We start from the raw sequence: 24996 nt of genomic DNA, 5'->3' as shown, positions 1-24996 counted from the left end.
CTAACAGCACCAACTGGGGTGGTGGGGCTAAAGATAGGCCTAAACTTATTCAGATTTGGTCCGATTTGGATGAACAACCTATAGTTGAAGTCAGAATTGTTAGCCCTCATAAATTATTAGCCCCCCTGTACATTTTTTTCCCCAAATTGTTCAAAACATTTCTAAACGTAACAGTTTGCTCTGTAGAGAATGGGGGAAATTATCTAGCTTAAGGGGGATAATAATTTTGACCTTAAAATGTTTTTTTTTTTTTTAATTAAGCCAAAATAAAACAAATAAGACTTTCTCCAGAAGAAAATAACGTTATAGGAAATACTGTGAAAAAATCCTTTGGGATTTAAAAAATATTTGAAAAAGAAATTCACAGGAGGGCGATTAATTTTGACTTCAACTTTACTTTTATTTATCACAATAACAATATTTTTTTGATATACTGTGCAGACCTATAGTATGAATATATATCGCTGGTATATGTGCCCTCCAGAATTGACCCGTGGATGGGTTTTCTTGTAATCCTGCAAATGCTCCAGGGGCACAAACCTGTCACCACTGTGGGCAATAATGACAGCTCAGTGGGACGCTTTTGACTGATGGCAAAGATAAACTGTTAAAGCGGGCCTATTTTTACAGTATGACAAACTCTGGCTCCAACCGAAGGAACACTATGTGTATTAGAGAGTTCATTGAGTTCAGCTCTATGAGAGTTCAGGCTTGCCTTTTAATGTATAATCTATACACGGATCACACAAATAGGATCAGAGTCTTGTCAAGGTCGTGTAGAATTACACACAGTACACGAGAGACGTTTTTACAGTCTAACTTGTACAAGCTGCAGACGTCCAAAAATCAACCACTTCTTTCTTTTCGAGAGCGAACCGCAAATGTAACCCGAGTATATTCATGTTCATATATGCATAGTTTGTGTGAGAGGACCACGTTTATGTATAAATATAGACCGCAGCCTCATTCTTTGGTAGTGGTTTGGAAAATGATTGGGGCTGTGAAACCTGAGAGTGGTCTTAGGGTCTGTTTCATTGGCTGTAGTTTGCCTTTATGTTTTAGATCGAGTGAATGCAATTGATGTGTCATGCAATCAGAAAGAATTGCAATCAAGGCTCTTTCCGTGACTAACGTTATGTTCAACGGTACTCGTATGGACGGATGTATATGTTTTCTTTTTGCTGGCCTGGGAAAGATGTGTACATTTTGACTTTGACCAACATATTTGCTGCCTTACCGATACAGTGGCTCAGTGGTTAGCACTGTCGCCTCACAGCAAGAAGGTCGCTGGTTCAAGTGCCGGTTGGTTCAGTTGGCGTTTCTGTGTGGAGTTTGCATGTTCTTTTTGTGTTGGTGTGGGTTTCCTCCGGGCGCTTCCCCCACAGTCCGAAGACATGCGCTGTAGGTGAACAGAATAAACTAAATTGGCCATAGTTTATAAGTGTGTATGGATGTTTCCCAGTACTGGGTTGCAGCTGGAAGGGCGTCAGCTGTGTAAAATTAAACTAGTTAAGCCTTTAAAATGTCACTTTAAGCTGAATACTAGTAACTTGAAAATATCTAGTAAAATATTATGTATTGTCATCATGGCAAAAATAAAATAAATCAGTTATTAAAACTATTATGTTTATAAATGTGTTGAAAAAAATCTTCTTTCCATTAAAGGGCACCTATTTTACCCCCTTTTCAAGATTTAAGATCGATAGATTTCAAGATTTTAGTCCTTTGTGTCTCCAGAATGTGTCTGTAAAGTTTCAGCTCAACATACCCTTCAGATTATTTATTATACATTTGTGTATATTAGAAATTTGAGCTGTTTTGACTTTGTAGATGTTCTGGTGCCTGTGCCTTTAATGCAAATGAGCTGCTTCTCCAAGCCCACCTTTCCCACGTGTATGTCAGACCCAAAGAGATCGCTCACTATTGCTATGATGGGTGTAGCTTCTCCTGCTGCATCTCACGCATAAGCAGTACAGTACCAAACAAGAGTCATATATATCACAGCTATATCACAGCATATATATCATCAGCTATATCACAGTGTATTATGGATATGTAATAGGCATATATATGGCTATATTAAGAGAGAATTATGAGTAGGGCAGGATGAAATTCATACGGTAAATGTGCGTTTCATGTTAAATATGAAAGTGAAAGCATGCTGAACTATTAACGAGAGCTGTTTATCCATTAGGAACATTAACCAAACTGCAGTCTAGCCAAGGGCTGTGCATAAGAGAGTCTTACCTCTGATTTATATCTGGTGACGACGTCTGTGTGCGTCACCATTCAAAATTAAAGCACAGCTTTTCGCTTATAATATCTTATTCCTCATTGCCATAAATCAAAATAAGGACGCATGACAGATGAGCAGGACTCTGAAAAATAAACCATGAAACTCTGACCAATATAAGGAGAGTTTACTCACACGTGACTAGTTTCAGCTCTTTTGGTCCATTTAGAAACTTTGCAGTGTGAAAGCTGCACCAAGAACAATGCACAATGCAAGAACAAAGAGTAACAATGTAATAATTTCAATCCCTGTTTCAGAACAACTGAATCGATTCACAGGTGTGAAAGCACCCTTAATTTCGTTATTGTCTAATACCCGTCATAATTTATAATTTTTATTAATTCAATTTGTTAAGAAAGCCTTATTTTTATTGGTGTTGGCCGATTTAAAGGCTAAGTGTATGTACCTAGGTCTATTTAGAGTGCTGACATGTTCCGATGTTACAGGGGACTTATTTCATTTCTTTGTTCCAACTTCCAAGTGGCCTATAGCTAGGGCCAGACGGAATTTGCGGAAGTTTTTGAATTTTAATAAAAATCTGCAGATTTCTGCGGAATTATTTTGGGAGTATCATAACTAAAACCTTAATATGTGAAATAAAAAATAATACCTTTTTAACTTTTATTTAATTTTTAAAATGCAAATCCAATTAGATGCACTTTATTTGGTAAACAAAGCAAGTCTCTCATATAATATAATATCTACTAAAAGACAGAAAACATTACTTTACAAACTGCATTGTACAAAAATCAGATGAACTTTTTTATATTAGTCAATAATATCACTGTAGTTAATAAAAAAATGAATAAATATAGATATTGCACTCATTTACTCAAGTAAATAAACAGAATTAATGATGGGCTAAAAATCTGCGGAAAATATGCAGAATTCTGCAAACCGCAGGTTCCGTGTGGGCCTACCTATAGCCTTTGTTTGTTATGAATACATTATGTTAAAACACATATAAACGACTCATTTTTGAAAATAGACAAAGGAGCTGTGTGCATGTGCATATTTGAATAATGTCGGGCTGTAAACGGGTTGGGGCTTTATAAAGCTGTCAATCAAAATGTACTTGTCGGGCTTGGGCTGAATTTTGTCGGGCTTGGGCCCTATCAGGACTAACTTGTATGGCCCGATTACAGCTCTAATGTGGCTGTGGTGAAGAATTACGGAGTGATTTACTGTATTTATTACAAATATGCACTGTTTCAGAAACGATTTAAACTTGCAAAACTCATTCTTGAGGTGTTGCTGAACACATAGAGCTGAAGATGTTATTTAATCTGGTTGCTTTGTGCACGTCTTGTCTTCTGGATATGATTACAAGCGTTATTACGGAGACATGTAAATATGCGGCTGTCAATTAATTTGGTGGGCGGGGATATATTTAACATCAGAAAATGTTAAAAAAAGACACTTATTGTCTTTAAATCACCCTGATATGACAGTGGAAACACTAATCCTACACACAGTTCTGTCCAAACAGCTTACAAAAGACGGTTTTCATCATAGGGGCCCTTTAAACAGAAACTGGGGTAAAATATATAGATGGGGGCTAATAATTCCGGAGAGCTAACAATCCAGACTTTAACATGTATATTGAATGCATTTTATGCCACATATTTTTTATATTTTTATAGGACATCTAGGCTTGGACCCTTACATATTTTATTTTAAATTGTCATGTTGAAAGAATTTGTATTTTGAATTGAACTATCCCTTTAATGATGCACACTGACACCAAAGCACATACAAAACGGCTGCAGGGTGTACGGATACTCAAGCTATTTTTTATACACAAAAAAGGCAGAGCCTCTCTTTTGTAACAAAGACAGAAAGGAAGACATTTTGAGAGCGAGAGATAATGTGTAAGGGAAGCGTCGAGAGGTCATAAAAGAAAAGGAACTGTACAGAAAGTGGGAGGCTCCCAGTGAATGGCGGGTAGTGATGGACTGAAGCATCATTATGGGCTGATGCATTTTACACTACAGTGCTCTGATTCAGGAACCAGTCAAATCTGGCCTATTTTGTACTGTACCATGTTTTTATGGTTTAAGAATGTGTGCATGTTGCATAACCTGTCATGTAATGGACACATTTGCACTAAAATAGTATAGAGTTAGCTATGTGTGACTATAGTTTGAGCTGGATGTTGACGAACTTTGTTGTTGGTTGACAAAGCCACTTGAATTAGCATGCTGCTAGTATTAACTGACATGTTGCTAACATGTTTCAATGATTTAGCACGTTGCTATGTTTCAAGATGGATGTTTGTTTCTAGCATGAATTAACATGTTTCTAGATGGATTTGTATGTTTCTAGAATGAATTAGCTTCTTTATCATGTTTTAGATGATTTTGTTATGTTTCTGGCATGAATTAGCATGTTTCTATCATGTTGTAGATGTTTTTTGTATGTTTCTAGCATGAATTAGCATGTCTCCATCATGTTTTTGATGTTTTCTGTATGTTTCTAGCATGAATTAGCATGTTTCTATCATGTTTTAGATGTTTTTTTGTATGTTTCTAGCATGAATTAGCATGTCTCCATCATGTTTTTGATGTTTTCTGTATGTTTCTAGCATGAATTAGCATGTTTCTATCATGTTTTAGATGTTTTTTTGTATGTTTCTAGCATGAATTAGCATGTCTCCATCATGTTTTTGATGTTTTCTGTATGTTTCTAGCATGAATTAGCATGTTTCTATCATGTTTTAGATGGTTTTTGTATGTTTCTAGCATGAAGTAGCATGTTTGTATCATGTTTTAAGATTTTTTTTGTATGTTTTTAGCATGAATTAGCATGTCTCTATCATGCTTTAGATGGTTTTTTTATGTGTCTAGCATGAATTAGCATGTTTCGATCATAATTTTAGATGTTTTTTATGTTTCTAGTATTAATTAGCATTTCTCTATCATGTTTTAGATGTTTTTTTCATGTTTTTAGCATGAATTAGCATGTTTCTATGATGTTTTTCGATGGGTTTTTTGTTTCTAGCATAAATTAGCATGTTTGTATCATGTTTTAGATAAATATTCATGTTTCTAGCATACATTTGCATGTTTCTATCATGTTTTTAGATGTTTTTTGTAAGTTTCTAGCATGAATTAGCATGTCTCTATCATGTTTTAAGATTTTTTTTGTATGTTTTTAGCATGAATTTGCATGTCTCTATCATGCTTTAGATGGTTTTTTATGTGTCTAGCATGAATTAGCATGTTTCTATCATAATTTTAGATGTTTTTCATGTTTTTAGCATGAATTATCAAGTCTCCATCATGTTTTAAGATTTTTTTTGTATGTTTTTAGCATGAATTAGCATGTTTCTATGATGTTTTTCGATGGGTTTTTTGTTTCTAGCATAAATTAGCATGCTTGTATCATGTTTTAGACAAATATTTATGTTTCCAGCATACATTTGCATGTTTCTATCATGTTTTTAGATGTTTTTTGTAAGTTTCTAGTATGAATTAGCATGTTTCTATCATGTTTTACATAAATATTTGTTTCTAGCATGAATTAGCATGTTGCTATCATTTTTCAGATTATTTTGTACTTTTCTAGCATTAATTAGCATGTCTCTATCATGCTTTAGATGGTTTTTTTCATTTTTCTAGTATGAATTAGTATGTTTCTATATTTTTTTAGATAATTTTGTATGCTTCTAGCATGTATTAGCATATTTGAGGGTAGCTTCTAGGTTTGCCAGTGGTTGCTAGATAGTTTGATGAAGGTCTGAAGATATTGAACGGGGTGGATGTTGGTTAAATGCTCTTTAGCATTTACTGTTTAAAAGTTTTCACCCCCTCAATGAAAGTCTATTTGAATTTTCGCAGATTTGTTTGTGCATAAGTAAAACTGTAAGTCAGATCTGTTAAAAAAGATATAGCATAAATATTCAGATTAGCCTGAAGGTCTGGTGTGAGTTTGGTGGTTGTAGCTTCACAGTTCTAGTAGGAATTTGATCTCAGAATAAAAAGGAAAGCTTTGTCAAGCCAACATAATTAATCTGTTTTCTTTGCATGAAGCATTGACAGTTCAGAATAGCTCTTCCCTCAATATCTTGGACATTTTATATGCAAAATAGCATTAATTACTGTTTACCATTAGAGGCTGGCTATATTCACGCACTGTTGCACACAAACCCCTTATAACAATAATTTGTACATAACAGGTCCCCTATTATGCAAAAAAAAAAAAAAACACTATTTATAAGCATAAATACAGCCACAATTTGAAGGAAATTGCATTGGAGGATTGAGTACTGTAAGTATGAGTATTGTAATTTGTGTCACATCTGTGTCTGCATAGATATGATTTACGACCTGTAAAGTGAGCATCTATGCAGTCTCGTGGACAGACAGGGCTGTCCTCACCAGTTTAACCCTCCATTCCAGCATGGTGACATAGTGTCTGACCGCTGCGACTTCGTCCCGACGGCTACCCTGGTGTCACAGAAACAGGATCAGTTCAGTTATGTAACCCTGTCCAGACAGAGCACTCACCCATTTACATACTCCTTTACTCACGCTTGGCAATGGAGCAGTTGAATCAAAGTTCGTGGATATTAGCTGTCATGTCACCTTAGAGTCCAGAACAGAAGTGCAACCTACACTCGGTAGTGTGCATCTGGCAACAGGCCAACCGCATTTACTGAAATGTGCAGTGTTCGAGCACTGGCTGTTGTATTTCACAATGCAATGCTCTTTTCTTGACTATACTGTTTGATTGGACTGTGATACATCTGTGCCAACAGTGAGTAGGGATCTTAGTCTTAATGTTGATATAATTATATATATATTGCATTTGCATATTTCAGGGACATATTTTAATATGTATTAAAGTACATATGCTAGTGTTAATATCAACATAGGCTTATTCTAAAAACGTAGTCCCTATAAACATTTCTGAAGATCACAAATTATGTAGCCAGAGCCTGCATTTCATCTTTAAAATGAACCTTACGGGGCGGTATAACAGCTTTCCTTTTCGTGCTTACCGGCTGACCGCTTACCTCCGTATGGACGGGTTTTCCACTGTTACCAGTTTGTCCAGTGGCTCACTGCATACGTCAGAGGATTTGTGACGCAGAGAGGAGCTGAGCACATCAACAGGGTTTGAGTTGGGCGAAGAACAGGTCCAGAAAGCATATAAGACAGAAACAGAAGACAAAAAATAAAACAAAAATTAGTGTTTTTTAAACTATTATATTATATAATATTATTATATTTAAAAATGTTACAATTAAACACTCGTTTTCATTCACTGACAGTACTGCTGTTCATGATAAATCTTGACTAATCACACAGAATAAAAGCTTGCATTTGCATAATTTCATGTGTACTGTGTATATTTATTATATATATATTTATATATAAATTATATTTATAAAACATTCTCCATGAATGTTGTTATATTAATGTTGTTATTTAAACATAATGTCGTTATATAAATATAATTGTTTTATATATATATATATATATATATATATATATATATATATATATATATATATATATATATAGCAATTATATCTATATAACAACATACATAAATATCAATATATATGTAAATATTTTAAAAGGTTAAGCATGTATATGTGTGGTACCCTACTGAAAAAAACAGCCTAAACCAGCCTAGGCTGGTTGGCTGGCTTTAGCTGGTTGACCAGGCTGGTTTTAGAGGGTTTTTGGCCATTTCCAGGCTGGTTTCCAGCCATTTCCAGTCTGGTTTTAGTTGGACAGGCTGGGAGATAACCAACTAAAACCAATCTGACCAGCCTAGCCAGGCTGGGAGACCAGCCAAAACCAGCTATGTCCAGCTTAAACCAGGCTGGTCAAGCTGGTTTTAGCTGGTCATTTTCCAGGGTTCATTCAGCAGGGTAAATATATAAATAAATATACACAGTGCACATATAGTGTAAATACAAACCTTTATTTTGTACACAATTAGTCACAAGGAATCTTTTAAAGGTACTAATTACCACTGAAAAAATCAACAAGAGCAAAGCCGTGATATTAATATGATACTTGTCATTTAGCATCCTCTTTTATCTAAGCATTTGAGTGTGTGCCTGAACAGCCAATCACAGCTGACCTCAGAAAACATCCAGCCAATCACAACACACGTGCAGAGCTGATGTCACTGTTGTGAAGCAGGACTTGGCTCGGTGCCTTTGGAAGGTTAATTTTTCCAGCCACATTAAGGAGGTAATGTCTCTAAGGGGGAAAACACAGAGAGAGAAATAATGACTGTTCAAATAGGCTGTGTGTGATAAGTCTTAGACCCCCTTTTCTCCCTAGAAGGACCACCGCTGAGATCTTCTTGTTAATGTCCCATTGAATATGGGATTAGAATAAATGCTGTTTAAGGAGTGAATGCAAGAACAGTATGGTAATATTACAGGATGATTCATTAGTTTGGGGTCGGTATGTTTTCATGTTTTTAAGACTCTTCTGCTCACCAAGGAGGCATTTATTGGATCAAACAAGCAATAAGATGAATAATATTGTGGAATAGTATTGTCATTTAAAATATATATTTTAAATTTAATATATATCTTAAAATCTAATATATTACATCGATAATTGTTTAAATCTTAAGATTTGAAACAAATATTGCCATAAGTTTTGAGAAAAGCCATCCTTAAAAAAGTCATTTTAGGTTGCATATATATATATATACACACACACACACACACACACACACACACAAACACACAAACACAGTTGAAGTAAGAATAATTAACCTCCTTTTTAATTATTTTTCTTTTTTAAATATTTCTCAAATGATGTTTAACAGAGAAAGGAAATGTTCACAGTATGTCTGATAATTTTTTTTTCTGGAGAAAGTAATACAAAAGGTGAAGAGGCTGTACGAGTGCTGTTATTATTTTAAAAATTCAATCAGATTCGAGAACCAGGCAGAACTGTTGCATAAACAAGCTTTTGGTATATTTAAAATCCACCCAAAACCCATTTTAAGTAAGACTGCTTGTAACCTGTGAACAATCTAAAGATGTTTTGCAAATATCAAACTGCTAAACTCTTTTATTAATCTCTTTGTGCCCACAGAAGGATGAGGTGTACCTGAATTTGGTGATGGATTACGTGCCTGAGAACGTGTACAGAGTGGCCAGACACTACAGCAAAGCCAAGCAGAATCTGCCCATGGTTTATGTGAAGGTAAAATCACTTAATGACAACACATTATTTTGATTTGTAATGAGTTTGGCGATGGTCTTTCTCATTGAATAAAGCTGCAAAACAGTCAGTAAAGCCGGTCAGAAGCATAGTATATTGTTCAGTATTTATGTATTTTCACAGCAGAACACAAGAATTGAAGCAAATAATGGCATATGTTTTGAGAGTAGTCAATTTAGGTTTATTAAGTACTTTACTTTACTAAGTACTTACCTTATTAAGTAAGTTTATTTAAGTAAGTTCATTTAATTATTTAATGTATATTTAATTTTGTCACGAAAACCTGCAAATTATATTTCTTCATTGAATTGGAGTCAAAACATCATTCGTTTTATATTTATTCATTAAAATAAAATTTGGATTATGTGAAAGTTCCAATAAACAAAATCATTCCTGTGAATACATCTAAAAAATAAACAGCAAAATGTACAACTTAACGTACAATTGTTTTGCCTTTCTATGTAGTTTACAGCCGTGATTCCCAACAAGGGTTCCCGGCCCACAAGGGGGTCTCTGTCACATTTTTACACATTTTTAGCAGTGGACAATCAGGAGAATGATCATGTTGCCTTAGTTCATTTTATACCCTGGCTGATCAAAAAAATTGACAAATTTCCTCCACAAAAAATGAGTCTCACTGATTTGCCTTCAGCACCTAATACTACTGACCCAAGCATACTGGACCCAGGTGAGGATGCTCCAAACATTTCGGGTTGCAGCTCTAGCAATACTTGAAACACTAAATGAAGGAAATACCAAGATAGTTACCTGAACTATGGTTGTATTCCATTTTCTTGAAGCAAAGCGTCCCTGACCCAGCCACAGCGCGTTATTTGCACCAAAGTGCTTGCTAAGGAATGCATTAGGCCGAATTAATAAGACATTTGCAAACAACTCATCCCCGAATACCACGACAAGTCCAGAGCATTTTTTGAGTGCAAGGCAAAAGAATTGACACACACTTAAAATGAGATGAGGGACCCCACAGCTAATGACAAGAAACTTTTTTCAACTAATTGTCAACTAATATAGGGCTAATTCAAAGGCCAAAGGCTTACGTTTTCATTTACAAATGGCCAACTGATCTTTTTATTTCATGTCTTACATTTGGCTATTATTTGTGCATAAACATATCTAGATATAGTAATAAACATACAATTTGTTTAAAAAAAAAAATTTGTCATCCTTACTGCAAACTTATATGAGCGATAATATCATTAAATGTTGGGGGGGCCTTACAATATTTTTCGGGGGAAAAGGTTGGGAACCACTGGTTTACAGCATTAGCTGAGATAGATTTTTATTGTCCTTAGAACAAGCCACAATTTGTTCAGCAAATAAAAATATATTACTATATTATTAATGCATTTTCCATTACCAAAATGATACCAAGCCAGAATTTCAAACCATGTTTTTGTGTACAGTTACACCACAATGAATAGACAATTTTAAAGATCTCAGTTAGCAAATTCTGCTGTTTTAAAGTCTGCATGAAGTTGCCGAAACTTTTATTTCAGTATGTTGATGTACTACTGAACTGGAATTTTAAATAGGAGGTGGAGCTTTCTTTTTTGCATCATTCCCTCATAGCAAACTAATGGTTAGCCAGGGTATTAATAAACATTTGCTATTGAAGCCCTCAGGTTTCAGAACGTCAACAGATGGATGGCCACTCCAAACGCGGAAGTAAATGCTCAGACTTTGAATGAAGATTACCAAAACAAACAAACATTTTCAGTGGATTGGATTTGGCGGATTTATATTCACCTTAAGAATAACAACATGAGTGACCTTTTGTGGCGCTCTGACTGAATTAGCAACACAAAATTGAGCTCCCTCACAAAGAATAACATCGTGAGCTAGCAGAATGAACACTGGACCCTAAAAGTCACTGTTTTTGTGTGTTTTCAGCTGTATATGTATCAGCTGTTCCGCAGTTTGGCGTACATCCATTCATATGGGATCTGCCATCGAGACATCAAGCCGCAGAACCTCCTGCTGGACCCCGAGACAGCTGTACTTAAACTCTGTGATTTCGGAAGGTGAGATGGGGAAATGAGGTGCTTTCATGCATGCTGTAAAGTTAACAGAACTGGGTTATTTCCAGATTGTGATTAAAACCTTGCAAAGTTGCCTGAAGTTCAGTATTAATTCTTATGATCATAAAGGGACAGCTCACACATAAAAGAAGATCATTTACTTATTTTCCACTTGTTAAAACTTGCTGATAGCCAAACAGATAGTAAAAGAATTTTAAGAAAGCATCCCAAGATGCAACTGATTGGTTTAGAAAACAGCAAATAAAGATCTTTGTTATGTATTCGTGTTATTTGTGCTCTGTTTCTCTGTTTTTTTTCTCTCTCTCTCGCTCTGTTCTCCCATATCTGCTTTCATGGACTCTCAGGTTCCGTTCATTGGTCCATTCAGTTGTCAGTCATTCCTCCCCGGTTTCGTCACTCTTACGTCACATCCAATAAGGAAAGACCACCCGTGTTAAAAGCGCGCCAGACCACTCGCTAGTCCCTTCCTTTGCATTTTTCTCTTTCTCTGCTTTTGTCGCTTGTTTGTAGTTATCGCGTGCGTTTAGAAATAACCCTGTCTAACTGTGTATTTTGTTGTTGCCCGTTTCTGTGTGCACGTTATCCATCCAATATTCGTACATCATTTTTAGTTTACGTTGTTTACGAGGCTTGGACGAAGCGGACAGGTAAGAAGGTCACGTGATATACATTGCAACACTTAGGACGACTCTGCTGTTTAGTACACTAGGTTAGGGGCGAGCGCCACTCCTTGTACTTTTTGGATAGCTAGATAGAGTAGATAGTTTGGACTCGGAAGATCTCAGCAAGTTAATTATACTTTTTTCACATAGTTAGTTAGCTAGATGCTTCTGGGGAGTTAGATTTAGTTTGGGTTTTGTTCTTTTCATTTCTTTAGCGCCGCCCACGTCCCTTCTGCGAGCTCTCTTGTTTTTTTCCTGTCTTTATTTGTCTCAGTGTTGTAAATATTGTAAATAGTATATTTTTGCCTTAATTACTTTTTCTTTATTTTTGATTAATTCATTGTGGTTGTTCACTTTTGGGAATTGTAAATAAAAGCACATATTTTTGGCATTACTTTGGTTGTCTTTTGCACTCATTCACTGTTTTTTAAATATATTTTAATTAATCAAATGTCAAACCCCACACCCTAGACTAACATCAGGGGTTTGTAACAATCTTACATTAACAGCACCCAGAAAATTTACATTTGATATTGAATATTCATTTCATTTCAAAATTGATGACTTAATTTAAGTTTTGTTCCTCTGCAGTTGACAGGCATTTTGGATATAGTTGCAGTGTTTTCCTGATAGTGATAATTGTTGAGATGATGGTAATGTGTTAATGTGATAATGGCTGTTTTCATGTACAGTAGATCTGTGTTGGTGTAATTTCTGGTTACGTATATCTAATTCTCTTGCGTTTTTTTTCTTCTGTTTCCTACAGTGCAAAGCAGCTGGTGCGTGGAGAGCCTAATGTCTCCTACATCTGCTCGCGGTACTACAGGGCCCCTGAACTCATTTTCGGAGCCACTGACTACACTTCCAGCATAGGTACTCAATTCTGACGACTGTAGGCTGCCAGCATAGATGTTTTCATATTAACCCATTCATTCATTTTCATTCAGCTTAGTTTCTGATTTATCAGGGGTCGCCACAGCAGAATGAACCGTCAACTATTCTAGCATATGATTTACAGTGGAAAAACGAATGCATTTTTTTCTAGATTTTCTGATAGACAGAATTTAAGAAGAGTTAGTTTAGATAGGTAGTGCTCTCGCTTCACAGCAAGAAGGTTGCTGGTTTGAGCGCCGGCTGGGTCAGTTCGCATTTCTGTGTGGAGTTTGCATGTTCTCCCATTATTGGTGTGGGTTTCCTCCGGGTGCTCCGGGTTCCCCCACAGTCCAAAGACATGTGCTGTAGGTGAATTGGGTAAGCTAAATTGTCTGTAGTGTATGTTCTGGTTCTCCAGTTTGGGGGTTGAGTGTTGGGCTAACAAACCACCTCATAAAAAATCAAGATGTTACAAAACACGAAAATGGTGCAGTTAAATATCAACTTATATAAATGGAGTATGTTAGTTTAGACAAGTTTAATGCATCTTTGGTGATGTTATTTCTTTTGCTTAGGTTATATTACGTGATAAGTGACTTAAAATACTTTAATTTACATATTTACGTGGTTAAACCATCATCATCAAGCGACATTGTATCAATTTAGAATTTTCTCTTCATCGTCTCAATGCTTTATTCATATTAAATATGATTGATTTGTGTCATTAATCTCCTAATCTGCTGTAATATTCAGCTTTCATCTTTGTTTTCTTGCAGATATTTGGTCAGCTGGTTGTGTATTGGCCGAGCTGCTGCTTGGACAGCCCATTTTTCCTGGTGACAGCGGTGTCGATCAGCTTGTTGAGATCATTAAGGTAATGGAAGAGATTGTATGTGTATTGTGTGTTTATTATGTGTTTTGATGATTTCGACTAGTGTTACTGCTAAACTGTTTCTGTTTAATCACATTGCCCTTTTTTATTGTTTGAGTAATGCAAAATGCAGATATTTGATGATTTTTTTTTTACAATAGAATCCTCAGTGCACTTATTAAAGATCTTATGTAGTGTATTATTAAATTGTATTATTGTAGTGGAAATAATAAAAATTGTTATAAAATAAAATAATTACAATTAATTAAAAATTAATAAAAGGGCGTCACGGTGGCGCAGTGAGTGGCACGATCGCCTCACAGCAAGATGGCTGCTGGTTCGAGCCTCAACTGCGTCAGTTGGCATAGGTGAATTGGGTAAGCTAAATTGTCTGTAGTGTATGTGTGTGAATGATAGTGTATGGGTGCTTCCCAATGATGGGTTGCAGCTTGAAGGGCATCCGCTGCATAAAAAATATGGTGGTTAAGTTGGCGGTTCATTCCGCTGTGGCGACCCCTGATTAATATAGGGACTAAGCCGAAAAGAAAAAGAATAAAATTAATTAAGATTAAGTAGTTTTAAAATAATAAAACTAAGCTTAAATTGAATAAAATTAAATAAAAAAAGTTATAGCATAAAAATACTTTTTATCGTGCATTTTTATTATTGGATCTTAGAAAAAAAAAATAAACGAAAAAGTAAACTGAAAATATAATATAATACTAAAATTACTATCAGAGTAGCTACACGAGCCTCTACAACTATAAAAAAATGAGACCAAACGAAAATTCTCAATTTATTTTAATTTACAATTTATAGATTTGCAATTAAGTAAAGTTTTTTTTGTATTCTGTGAACTACTGATTACTTTTTCAAAATTTAAAATAAACATTTTAAAAAATGCTCTAATAATAAAAAAAATATATATATATATATAAAAAAATTTATTTATTTTAAGTTTTTAGACATTTTACTCATTCTTTCATTTTCTTTTCAACTTAGTCCTTTTATTAATCTGGGATCGCCACAGCGGAATGAACCGCTAACTTATCCAGCACATGTTTTACACAGAAGATGCCCTTCCAGCAGTAATCCATCACTGGGAAACATCCATACACACTCATTCACACAGATACACTACAGACAATTTACTAGCTTACCCAATTCACCTATAGCGCATGTCTTTGGACTGTGGAAAACCCACGCCAAGATGGGGAGAACATGCAAACTTTACACAGAAGTGCCAACTGACCCAGCCACGACTTGGACCACTGACCGTCTTGCTGAGAGGCGACAGTGTAACCCCTGAGACATTGTGCTGCCCTCTTAGTATAACTATAGCAGAAATGTGAACAATATATTGAAACTATAACAGAATAATAAACGTCTTTTCTCCAGGTGCTGGGAACTCCTACACGAGAGCAGATTCGGGAGATGAATCCAAATTACACTGAATTCAAGTTTCCACAGATCAAGGCGCACCCATGGACGAAGGTTAGCATGAGTGTTTCCATATGCTTCAGTGTTTTGTTTTTCTATATTGCTGTGCTTACATCTTTCCTGTTAAAAATGTGATCGTATGAACTATTCTAAAGATGATATTGCTATTTCCCATAACTTTAATTGATCTCTTAGGATTTATTTATAACTAATTTTATTAGATCTAAACAATGAATGTCATTTTTCAATGTCAAAATTGTATTCAGTGCCCTCAAGTAATATATGAGCGATAAATGCTGTGAAAGAAATACTTTCTTCAAAAGGCCTTGATCTTTTGCTTGAAATACAACCAGAAATATCAGTCGCTTAAGATGTTTTTGGATAAGAGACTTTTTTTCTTGAAACCCTTTCTATTTGTGGTAATTTGAGTGCTCCAAAATCCAAAACTCAATTCAGTCAAACTAACTTTTAAAGTGTGTAAAACTAAATAATCAGTCCTTGAAATAATCAGGCACTCGAAAAGTTAAAAAGCTTTTAACATGTTTAACATGTACTAATATATTAAAAACAGCACTCAAAAAAATAAGTTTGCTGTTTGTTCAAACTGTTTATTTAAAATGAGCTGAAAAACAAAATTCTTGAGTTTTTTGGTGGGGATAACTCAATTGTTTTATATTCAATCCACTTAAATTTGTAAAAACTAATGAGTTAACAGGGCGTCACGGTGGCGCAGTGGGTAGCACGTTCACCTCACAGCAAGAAAGTTGCTGGTTCGAGCCTTGGATGGGTCGGTTGACATTTCTGTGTGGAGTTTGCAAGTTCTCCCGGTGTTCACAAGGGTTTCCTACGGGTGCTTCGGTTTCACCCACAGTCCAAAGACATGCACTATTGGTGAATTGGGTAGGCTAAATTGGCCGTAGTGTATGTGTGTGAATGTTTCCCAGAGATGGGTTGCAGCTGGAAGGGCATCCCCTGTGTTAAACATATGCTGGATAAGTTGGTAATTCATTCCGCTATGGTGACCTTAGATTAAAAAAGGGACTAAGCCGAAAAGAAAATGTATGAATGAATCAAATAGATTTTTGCAGCATGCATTTTTTACAGTGCTGAACCGCATAGGTGCACACGAGTGCTCTTTTTAATATAATAGTGTTATATTTTTGTTAATAATTAATAATGTTAATAAAGGCTATTAATCTTTTTTCAAATATCTTTTCAGTTACTTGGACTGATTGTTTGGTTTTGCATACTTTTCTTGTGCAAAGCTCCTTTTTGCAGTCTTGGAAATGTTTTGCACAATTAAACCATATTTTACTGCTAGTCAGGTTTCCATCACCCTGTGTTAATGAACATTTTGAAGTATCACATGAGAAACGAATGATAGAAACTCACACTGTAATAGTTCTAAACTTGAATTTCCTTCTTCTAAACAAGATATTCTGAAGAATTTTAGAAAAAAGCAGCCATTGACATCCATAGAAGGAACAAAAAAAAAGACTAACTGTCCATACAAATGTTTGTATAGAGCAATAAAAGGCCTGTGTTGTTGTGTGTGTCAGGTTTTCCGGCCCCGGACCCCTCCGGAGGCGATCGCTCTGTGTTCGCGATTGTTGGAGTATACTCCTACAGCCCGTCTAACTCCTCTGGAAGCCTGCGCTCACACTTTCTTCGACGAGCTCCGTGAGCCAAACCTCAAGCTCCCCAATGGAAGAGAACGGCCTGTGCTGTTTAATTTCACCACACAGGGTGAATGCTGCACACAAATACACAGAAGCTCCACTACTACAGCTAGGTTCATTTTTTGAGGCATCATATGGCTTCACTGGGACAGAACCTTTGCTGAGAAATTACGCAACATTTTAAAACGAAGAAGCACATGTTGGTTAAATGAATAGTTTACCCAAAAAATAATATTACCCCATAGTTTACACACCCTCAAGTATATACAGTTGAAGTCAGAATTATTAGCCCCGTTTAATTTTTTCCCTAATTTTTGTTTAACAGAGAGCAGATTTTGTCAACACAGTTATAAACATAATAGTTTTAATAACTCATTTCTAATAACTGATTTATTTAATCTTTGCCATGATGACAGTAAATAATATTTGACTACATATTTTTCAAGACACTTCTATACAGCTTAAAGTGACATTTAAAGGCTTAACTAGGTTAATTAGGTTAACTAGGCAGGTTAGGGTAATTAGGCAAGTTATTGTATAATGATGGTTCATTCTTTAGACTATTGTGACAAAAGTTAGCTTAAAGGGGCTAATAATTTTGTCCTTAAAATTGTTTTAAAAAATTAAAAACTGCTTTTATTCTAGCCAAAACAAGTAAGACTTTCTCCAGAAGAAAAAATATTATCAGACATACTGTGAAAATTTCCTTGCTCTAGTAAACATAATTCGGGAAATATTTAAAAAAGAAAAAAAAAATCAAAGGGCTAATATTTCTGACTTCAGCTGTATTTCCTCAGTGCGTATGAGATTCTTCTGTCAGATGAACACTCTGAGTGGTTTTAAATTTTATTCTGGCTCTTCCATGCTGCTGTCTATTGGTTTTTATTTTGAAGTTTCCAAAAGCACATAAATCTGTTGTCAGACTAACCAATACACCACCAGGGGGTTAACAGACATCTTTTGAAGCGAATTAATGTGTTTTTGTCAAAAAAAATATGGCAACACTTTAAACACTGTAGTTTAGGTCACAATTCATGCTATTATTAAGATTTTAACTGTTCATTCCCAACAAACACATCTACAATGTAGCGATGTCTGTACAATGTTGCATTTTTTTTCAAAGGCAAGTTCGCAGCTTACGTGCTCGCTACATTGTCACAACGTAGAAATGTAAGACGTGAGAAGGCTGTAGCAACGTTGTTGTGTGACATTCAGCAACCGTGAGACGATGTTTTTACTACATGTATTAATGCTTTTTTTCCTGGCAACTTATAAATACTGCCTAGAACATGAATAAGCAGTTTTCTAGTATTGCTTAATATTAAATATTCATTCATATTTCCGTTTCAATAAAATAACTGCATTTATAAACTTTTAAGTGTAAAAATGCCACACAAATGGATATAATCTAACATTTTTATTATATATTTCACAGTTAATACGTACAGTACACATCTAATTATAAGCAAACAGTATAAAATGTTTAGATTATATCAAATAGTTAACTATATTTAATTAGGCTTAATTAAAATGTCAGTCGACAGTATATTAAACAAACAAGAAAAGTAAACAAGAAAACAAATTAAAATGCAGACACTGGGCATCGAAGCTGTGGACTGGAGAATACCGAAAACCAGGGAGCGCAGCCGAAGACAAGGTGTAGTTGTTGGTACAGAGAAAGCAATCAGAGAAAGAAATCCAACAGAGAATCCAGTTCAGAGATGGATCCACAAGTCCAAATAGGCAGTGAACAAGAGGACAAATCAGAGCTTGACACAACAGGACTACACAAATGACCACTGATGACTTATTTATCAGGAAGAAATAAAGCAAAACTCACGTCTCCTCGGTCGTTGCTGAATGAGACGCCAAACGCTCTGTTAAAAATTTAAACTGATTCACTGATGACGAGTAAAGGTTGTACAGTGGTTGTCCATGCCACCTAAGCACAACCTAAAGCAACGACCATTTAAATGGAAAGATTATGACACCGTTATGATAACCTTTAGCCACAACGTAGATCCTCAACCTTTTTACAAGGTTGGTACAACGTTGTAGGAAAGTCGCTACATTGAGGCAACGTTGTGGGTTTGTTGGGTTAGTAGTTATAAAGTATGATCTTATTTTGCATCCCTAATCCTACCCAAAACCTAAACCCAACTTCTACCTCACTAACTATTAATAAACAGCTAACTAGTAGTTTATTAAGTTACTAGTGTTAGTTTATGGTTTGTTTATACCGTGAATTGTGACCTAAAGTGTTACCATAAATATTTTACATTCTTTAATTATAAACTCAAATCACTTATTTCCGGCGACTACATGAGATAAAATGCATTCGTAACGTAAGTGTAAGAGTAAGATGCTGTATAACGCTGTACAGTAACACCAAGCCAACTACTTTTCTTGTTCCTAGTCATCTTCTGTGGTGAACAAACTGTGTGGTAAGAGGTTCCTGCTGGATGCGTCTCTTTCTGGAGCTTCTGCTAATATTGAGTCTTGTGTCGTACGTCATGCTTTATTAAAAAATGAAAATATTTTTGTCACAAAAACACATCGATCCACTTTATAAGACATACGTGAGCCATGGGTGGTGTATGGGTTTACTTGAAGACGGATTTATGTGATTTTGGAAGCTTTACCCAACAGCATTGGTCAGGAAGGAAAAAATTAAACTATTTAAAATGTGTTTGCCCGACAGAAGAAAACTGTATACACTGTGGATGGCTTGAGGGTGAGTAGATTGCAGGGTAATTAATTTACATTTTTGGGTGAACTATCGCTTTAATGTGTCCTTAGAGGATACGTTGAACATTAATATAAATGCATTTGCACTTGGGAAGTTGTCTTTTACACTAATGTCTTTTGCATTTATTCATTAGAGTTGTCCAATAACCCCTCGCTGGCGTCTGTACTGATCCCTGCACATGCTCAGAACCAGGCCGAAAACTCTACCCAGTCTGCCTCAGCCGCAACAGGTTCGTTATTTTCACTTTCAGCCTCTAATGGGCTGTTTACACCTGGCCACTTCATGTGTTATTTCTGATCAGAAAGCAAATCCAATCATGAGAAATGCTGAAGTAAATGACCTCGGGAATGCATGAGGTGGTCTGGGACGCATTCCAGATGAATTCTAAACGCGTCTAGTTGTAGAAACCACATATGTAAATTTCACTCCTCTCAAAATGAAGGAAATAACACTGTGAGTGTGTTATAGACTATATGACATGGTCAGGTATAACAACACTAATGCAACAAACAACGGCAATGCCACAGACGACAGTTTGGATGTTTGTTTCGTTTTGTTGTATTTTTTCATTTCATTATATTTCTGACCGGTCAAAAACTCTTTAGAGATAAAATCTAAATGTAAAATCAATAGAAGATGGCAGATTTAACAACTGTAAATAAATAGAGAGAAAGAATAATAGAGAAGTATACCACGTACATAATATATCTAGTGATTTGAAGACTCGATTTGCGGAGTTTATTTATTAACTAATTTCAGGAGGATCACGTGCTTATGATTGCTTGCAGCTGAGCTCCTCAATCAAGTAATCATGTCACATTTACCGACATTAGAAATCAATTTAGAGAACTACATATTAATTTCGTTCCTCATAAATAATCAGCTTTTTAAAATTCAAGGATGACCAGCCTTTTTTTCAGTGAAGTGACGCAAGATCCTAAAATACATTTCTCTTTACCATTTCAGGTGCCAACAGTGGTGATCGTGGTCTGAACACCAACGCTGCCTCTGCCGCTCCGAATCCTTCAACTTGAACGCCATCCACGCATCAATGGTTCACTTTTCCGCTGCTGCTTATTAGCCACGCCCACTTTATGAATCACAGGCGGAGCCATGGGCGTGGCTAAAACAAATCGAAAAGCTCCTGATATGATGGATGCACCAATCAGTCCTTCCCCTAGCCATTGTCTTTGTTTTTATTATTATTAATTTATTTGCTCTAAAGGACGAAACGAGGGCTCAGAAACATACCTCAGGACTGTCTGCGGTGATGTTTGACAATTCTCTCCCTATATATGGATAGATATATATACACACACACACTTATATACACCGTTACACCTACAAATGTGTTTCTCACAGGTCTACTTGGACATTTTTTTAAAGGGAAATCTGTATGCTGTAGCCGCTGCTTCTTTTATAATCGTCTCCTGGTCAACTATGGGTAGAGACAGAGATTTTGATTATGAGCTCACACGCATTAGCTGGTTTCTGAGCCGGTTTAATGGCATGGACAAGATTTCCAGGGCTTGTGTACATTGTGTAGACTGTGTGAAATATATGCTAATGACTTTTGCCTTTACCCTCAGTATTGGGCGGATATGTTGTATGCTTAAGCTGTTTGCTGCTGTGTATGTTTTTTTTTTGTTTGGACCACTTTTGAAAGAGTGACGTTATCTATTAGTTTTCTGCTCGTCTTCCTGTTGTATAGAACTTCGCTGAACTCTGCAGATGTTGTAACACACGATCGGATAAAAAGTTGGAATATTTATGATTTTTTAAAATACATTTTTGAAAGTTTTTTAGATTATCAAAGCTGCATTTATTTAATCAAGGATGCAGAAAAGAGTAATATTGTGAAATGTTGTAAAAATAACATGGTAACAACGTGGTGGAGAAGTACATTAGCGTACTCTCCTCAGGCCATGACTCAACAATAGTAAGTAGAGTTTTGCTAATTTAGTATATTTATTAACTCCCATTATACCCGTACCCCTATATACATTTCTGGAGAGCACCAAATACATTCCAGGAGGTATGTTTTTTTTGCAGTTTTTGTTTTTGCAAATCCACCAGAAGCTGCTGTGTATGCATTTTGAGATCTCAAACGTCTCTCGAGAGTGCCATTCGCACCTACTCTTCCCGCATAAATCCACCACCAACGCTGAGGCCACTGTAAATCCACCACCACCGCTGAGGTCGCTGTTGACTAATACCCCCACCCACCCCACTCCCTAACCCAAACGATAGTGTTTTAAAAAGCATCAATTGACCAGGGTCCACCCAGTTCCCTAAAACCAACTGACAGTGTTTTGAAAAGCAATCCAGAATAAGAAAAGCCCCTCTTTTACCACGTTTTCAGATTTTACCACATAATCGCGCTGTTATTTACATGTTTATTTTATTTTTTGGCTTTTGTTTTTGTCTTACCTGCTTTCTGAAACCGTTCTTCGGCGGTCTCTAACTCATACTGCCTCGTAGCGTTCGTTTTAAAGACAAAATGCAGCTATATGTAGCTCTGGCTACATAATTAGCGATCTCCAGAAATGTATATAGGGTTACATTTCCAGAATGGGCCTATGTTGCCTATAATTGACTTATCGTCCAATACTTGGAGGTCACCTCATTTTTTGCCATTGCAATATATATTTACGAATTCACAAATAACGTTAAAGCCATTTTACAAGGACGTTTACGTTCTACTTCACTGGTGTCAAAGTTTATAATTGGGCATTTACCTAATAGGACATTTAATAGTAAATATAATAGGGCATTTACCTATTGAACATCAAACAATAGAATCTAAATAACCTTAAGAGCGAGAAGTTTTTATGGCTATTGCATTATTATGCTACTATATAATCATTATATAATCAGTGGCAAAAAACGATCTCAAAGTCACAATAATGCTGATTATCGCAACAATTTCTGTGACAATATATCCAAAATTTCCTATCATGACAGGCCTGATAATAAACTGACTGTTTATTGCATAAATACTTATTTTGTGCCACATGATTATTAAGAAATCACAGATAACTATATATGTTGCTGAATGCAAACCTCAAAAAGTTTTCTGGACCTAATTACAAAATCAAATGGCAAACTGATTTTATTTTAAAACCAAAATCATTTTTAAAAATAAGGAAACGGCTAGACACTTAATAGAAAAGACCAAAGACCAGCATTTATTTTGGAAAATTAATCTTTTGTGAAATTAAAAACATCTATAATATGATGAATATCTAAATCATAAAAAGTTAAACTTTCAAACCTTCCGATGGTAGTGCGATGCCTTCCAAAAGATTAAGCAACAACTTTTCATTTTCAAGTAAATAGTAGTAATAATAATAATAATAATAATAAATGTTTATCAAATCATCATATTAGAATGATTTAAAAGGATCATGTGACAAAGACTGAAGCAACGAAGCTGAAAATTCAGCTTTGCATCACAAAAAGAAACTACATTTTAAAATTGGTTTAACTACAAAACTGTTAATTTAAATAGTAATAATATTTCATAATATTGTTGCATTTTTAATCAATATTCGCACCTTTGGTGAGCATAGCTCTTTTTGCTGCTTTCAAAAAAAGCATATTAAAAAAAAAATCATAAATATTCCAGATCATTTTCTGTAAGTGAGTGTGTGTGTGTGAGTGTGTGTATGTGTGTCTGTGTGAGAAAGCATGTTGTACTTCTGTCTATAAATACTGTATGCTGATTCCTCAACCGTTAGCGAGCTAAAAGAAACAAGTGCGAAACCAATCAGGACCTTAAAGCTGAACACATTCACGTCTGAACACATTTCTGCACTGCAAATCCCAGCCAAAAGGAAGATGTCATGATTTAGATCTCAAACTGGTGTAATCTGTGATTAGTAATTAGCAAGAATGAGTGACCGAGCTCAGTACGAGACCTTTAACCATCTGGATGGGAATGTTTCCACTTTGCTTCCATATTTCTGGATGTTTTTCTCTCCCCTTTAGTGTCCCCTAGTGTTAGTGGAAGTGCACAGCCGAGGCTCATCTGTGTTTTTGTATGGCTGTAAATCAGCACACAAGAACAAAAACTTTAAGCTGTTTATGTTCCTCCCAGAAGTGCTGTTGAAAGAATATCCATCTGTCTCTGCTGCAAACTTAAAAGTGAAGTCTGTTCATTCATTCATTTTCTTTTCGGCTTAGTGCCTTTATTAATCCGGGGTCGCCACAGCAGAATGAACCGCCAACTTATTCCGCATATGTTTTACGCAGCGGATGCCCTTCCAGCCTCAACCAATCTCTTGAAAAGTGAAGTTTGTTCAAATATGAAAAATCATAATCATTTACTCTCTCTCGTGATGTCAAACCTGAAAGGCTTTCCTTCTTTCTTCTAAACTCTAAACTCAAAATATAAGGATTTTGGATGTAACACACAAGGACATTATTACTTGCCTTTTTATATTTAATTTAATTTCTCTGAAGAAATTATTCCATAATTAATACATTTCATAACTAACAGGCTGTAAGCGCATCTCTCCCTCTTTCTCGCTATATATATATATATATATATATATATATATATATATATATATATATATATATATATATATTTGTTTTAGGCACCGGCTACGCCCCTGTTAAAAAAGAATTATAAGTGTGATCCTATCCTAATGAGCACCCTTAAATAATGTAGCCTGGTTATTGGTTGTCTGCAAGCATCAGTGTTTATTGAGATTAAAATAAGATTTAAAAAAACAAACGAATTGTAAATGAGATTATAAATATTGTTACAGCAATGTGACTGCTTTGGGAAATAACACTCGTAGACGTCACAGGATGACTGATCGTGAAGGAACGTGTAGTCTGGCACATTTGCTTCCCACGACAAGTCACGATTTTATCAAGAAAAAAATGGCATAATCTGACATAGTGACTTTCGTAACCGACAAAAAAAACGTGTAATGACCGGGGCTTAATTTTTGCATTATAATTGTTTGATTCATTATGTATGAACAACAATAATATTAAATACGGGGTAGCACGATCACCCCACAGCAACAAGGTTGCTAGTTCCAGCCTCGGCTGGGTCAGTTGGCTTTTCTGTGTGGAGTTTGCATGTTCTCCCTTTGGGTTTCCTCCGGGTGCTGCAGTTTTCCCCACAAGCCCAAAAACATGTGGTGTA

The 24996-nt window shown here is 35.6% G+C and overlaps 1 protein-coding gene and 1 long non-coding RNA gene across 5 annotated transcripts in view; one reads left to right on the top strand and one right to left on the bottom strand.

Annotated features, from left to right (window-relative positions):
• The window catches only part of gsk3bb (glycogen synthase kinase 3 beta, genome duplicate b), a 44864-nt gene that overhangs the window by 18768 nt on the left and 1100 nt on the right, over positions 1-24996 (top strand). Inside the window, exons 4-11 of one of the 4 annotated variants that reach the window (XM_087235780.1) lie at positions 9370-9480; positions 11410-11540; positions 12987-13093; positions 13870-13967; positions 15363-15458; positions 16964-17150; positions 19966-20061; positions 20799-23706. In XM_087235780.1, coding sequence (XP_087091906.1) covers positions 9370-9480; positions 11410-11540; positions 12987-13093; positions 13870-13967; positions 15363-15458; positions 16964-17150; positions 19966-20061; positions 20799-20866 — 894 coding nt within the window. In that variant the 3' untranslated portion in view covers positions 20867-23706. Of the gene's footprint in view, positions 1-9369; positions 9481-11409; positions 11541-12986; positions 13190-13869; positions 13968-14493; positions 14638-15362; positions 15459-16963; positions 17344-17866; positions 18634-19965; positions 20062-20798; positions 23707-24996 lie in introns of those variants that run through there. The other 3 variants (NM_001145688.1, XM_087235781.1, XM_087235782.1) reach the window with 3 other exon arrangements.
• Positions 6621-11478, bottom strand: LOC147837511 (uncharacterized). The gene is made up of 4 exons (XR_015476993.1): positions 11266-11478; positions 8393-8514; positions 7311-7394; positions 6621-6741 (listed from the first exon to the last, which is right to left on the bottom strand). It is a non-coding gene; the product is annotated as an uncharacterized LOC147837511 (long non-coding RNA).

The sequence above is a fragment of the Danio rerio genome, chromosome 1, assembly GCF_052040795.2.
Source record: "Danio rerio strain M-AB ecotype USA chromosome 1, GRCz13ab, whole genome shotgun sequence".
Classification (NCBI taxonomy): domain Eukaryota; kingdom Metazoa; phylum Chordata; class Actinopteri; order Cypriniformes; family Danionidae; genus Danio; species Danio rerio.
The sequence above is the reverse complement of the archived record's forward strand: the minus strand, read 5'-3'. Positions and strand labels throughout refer to the sequence as shown.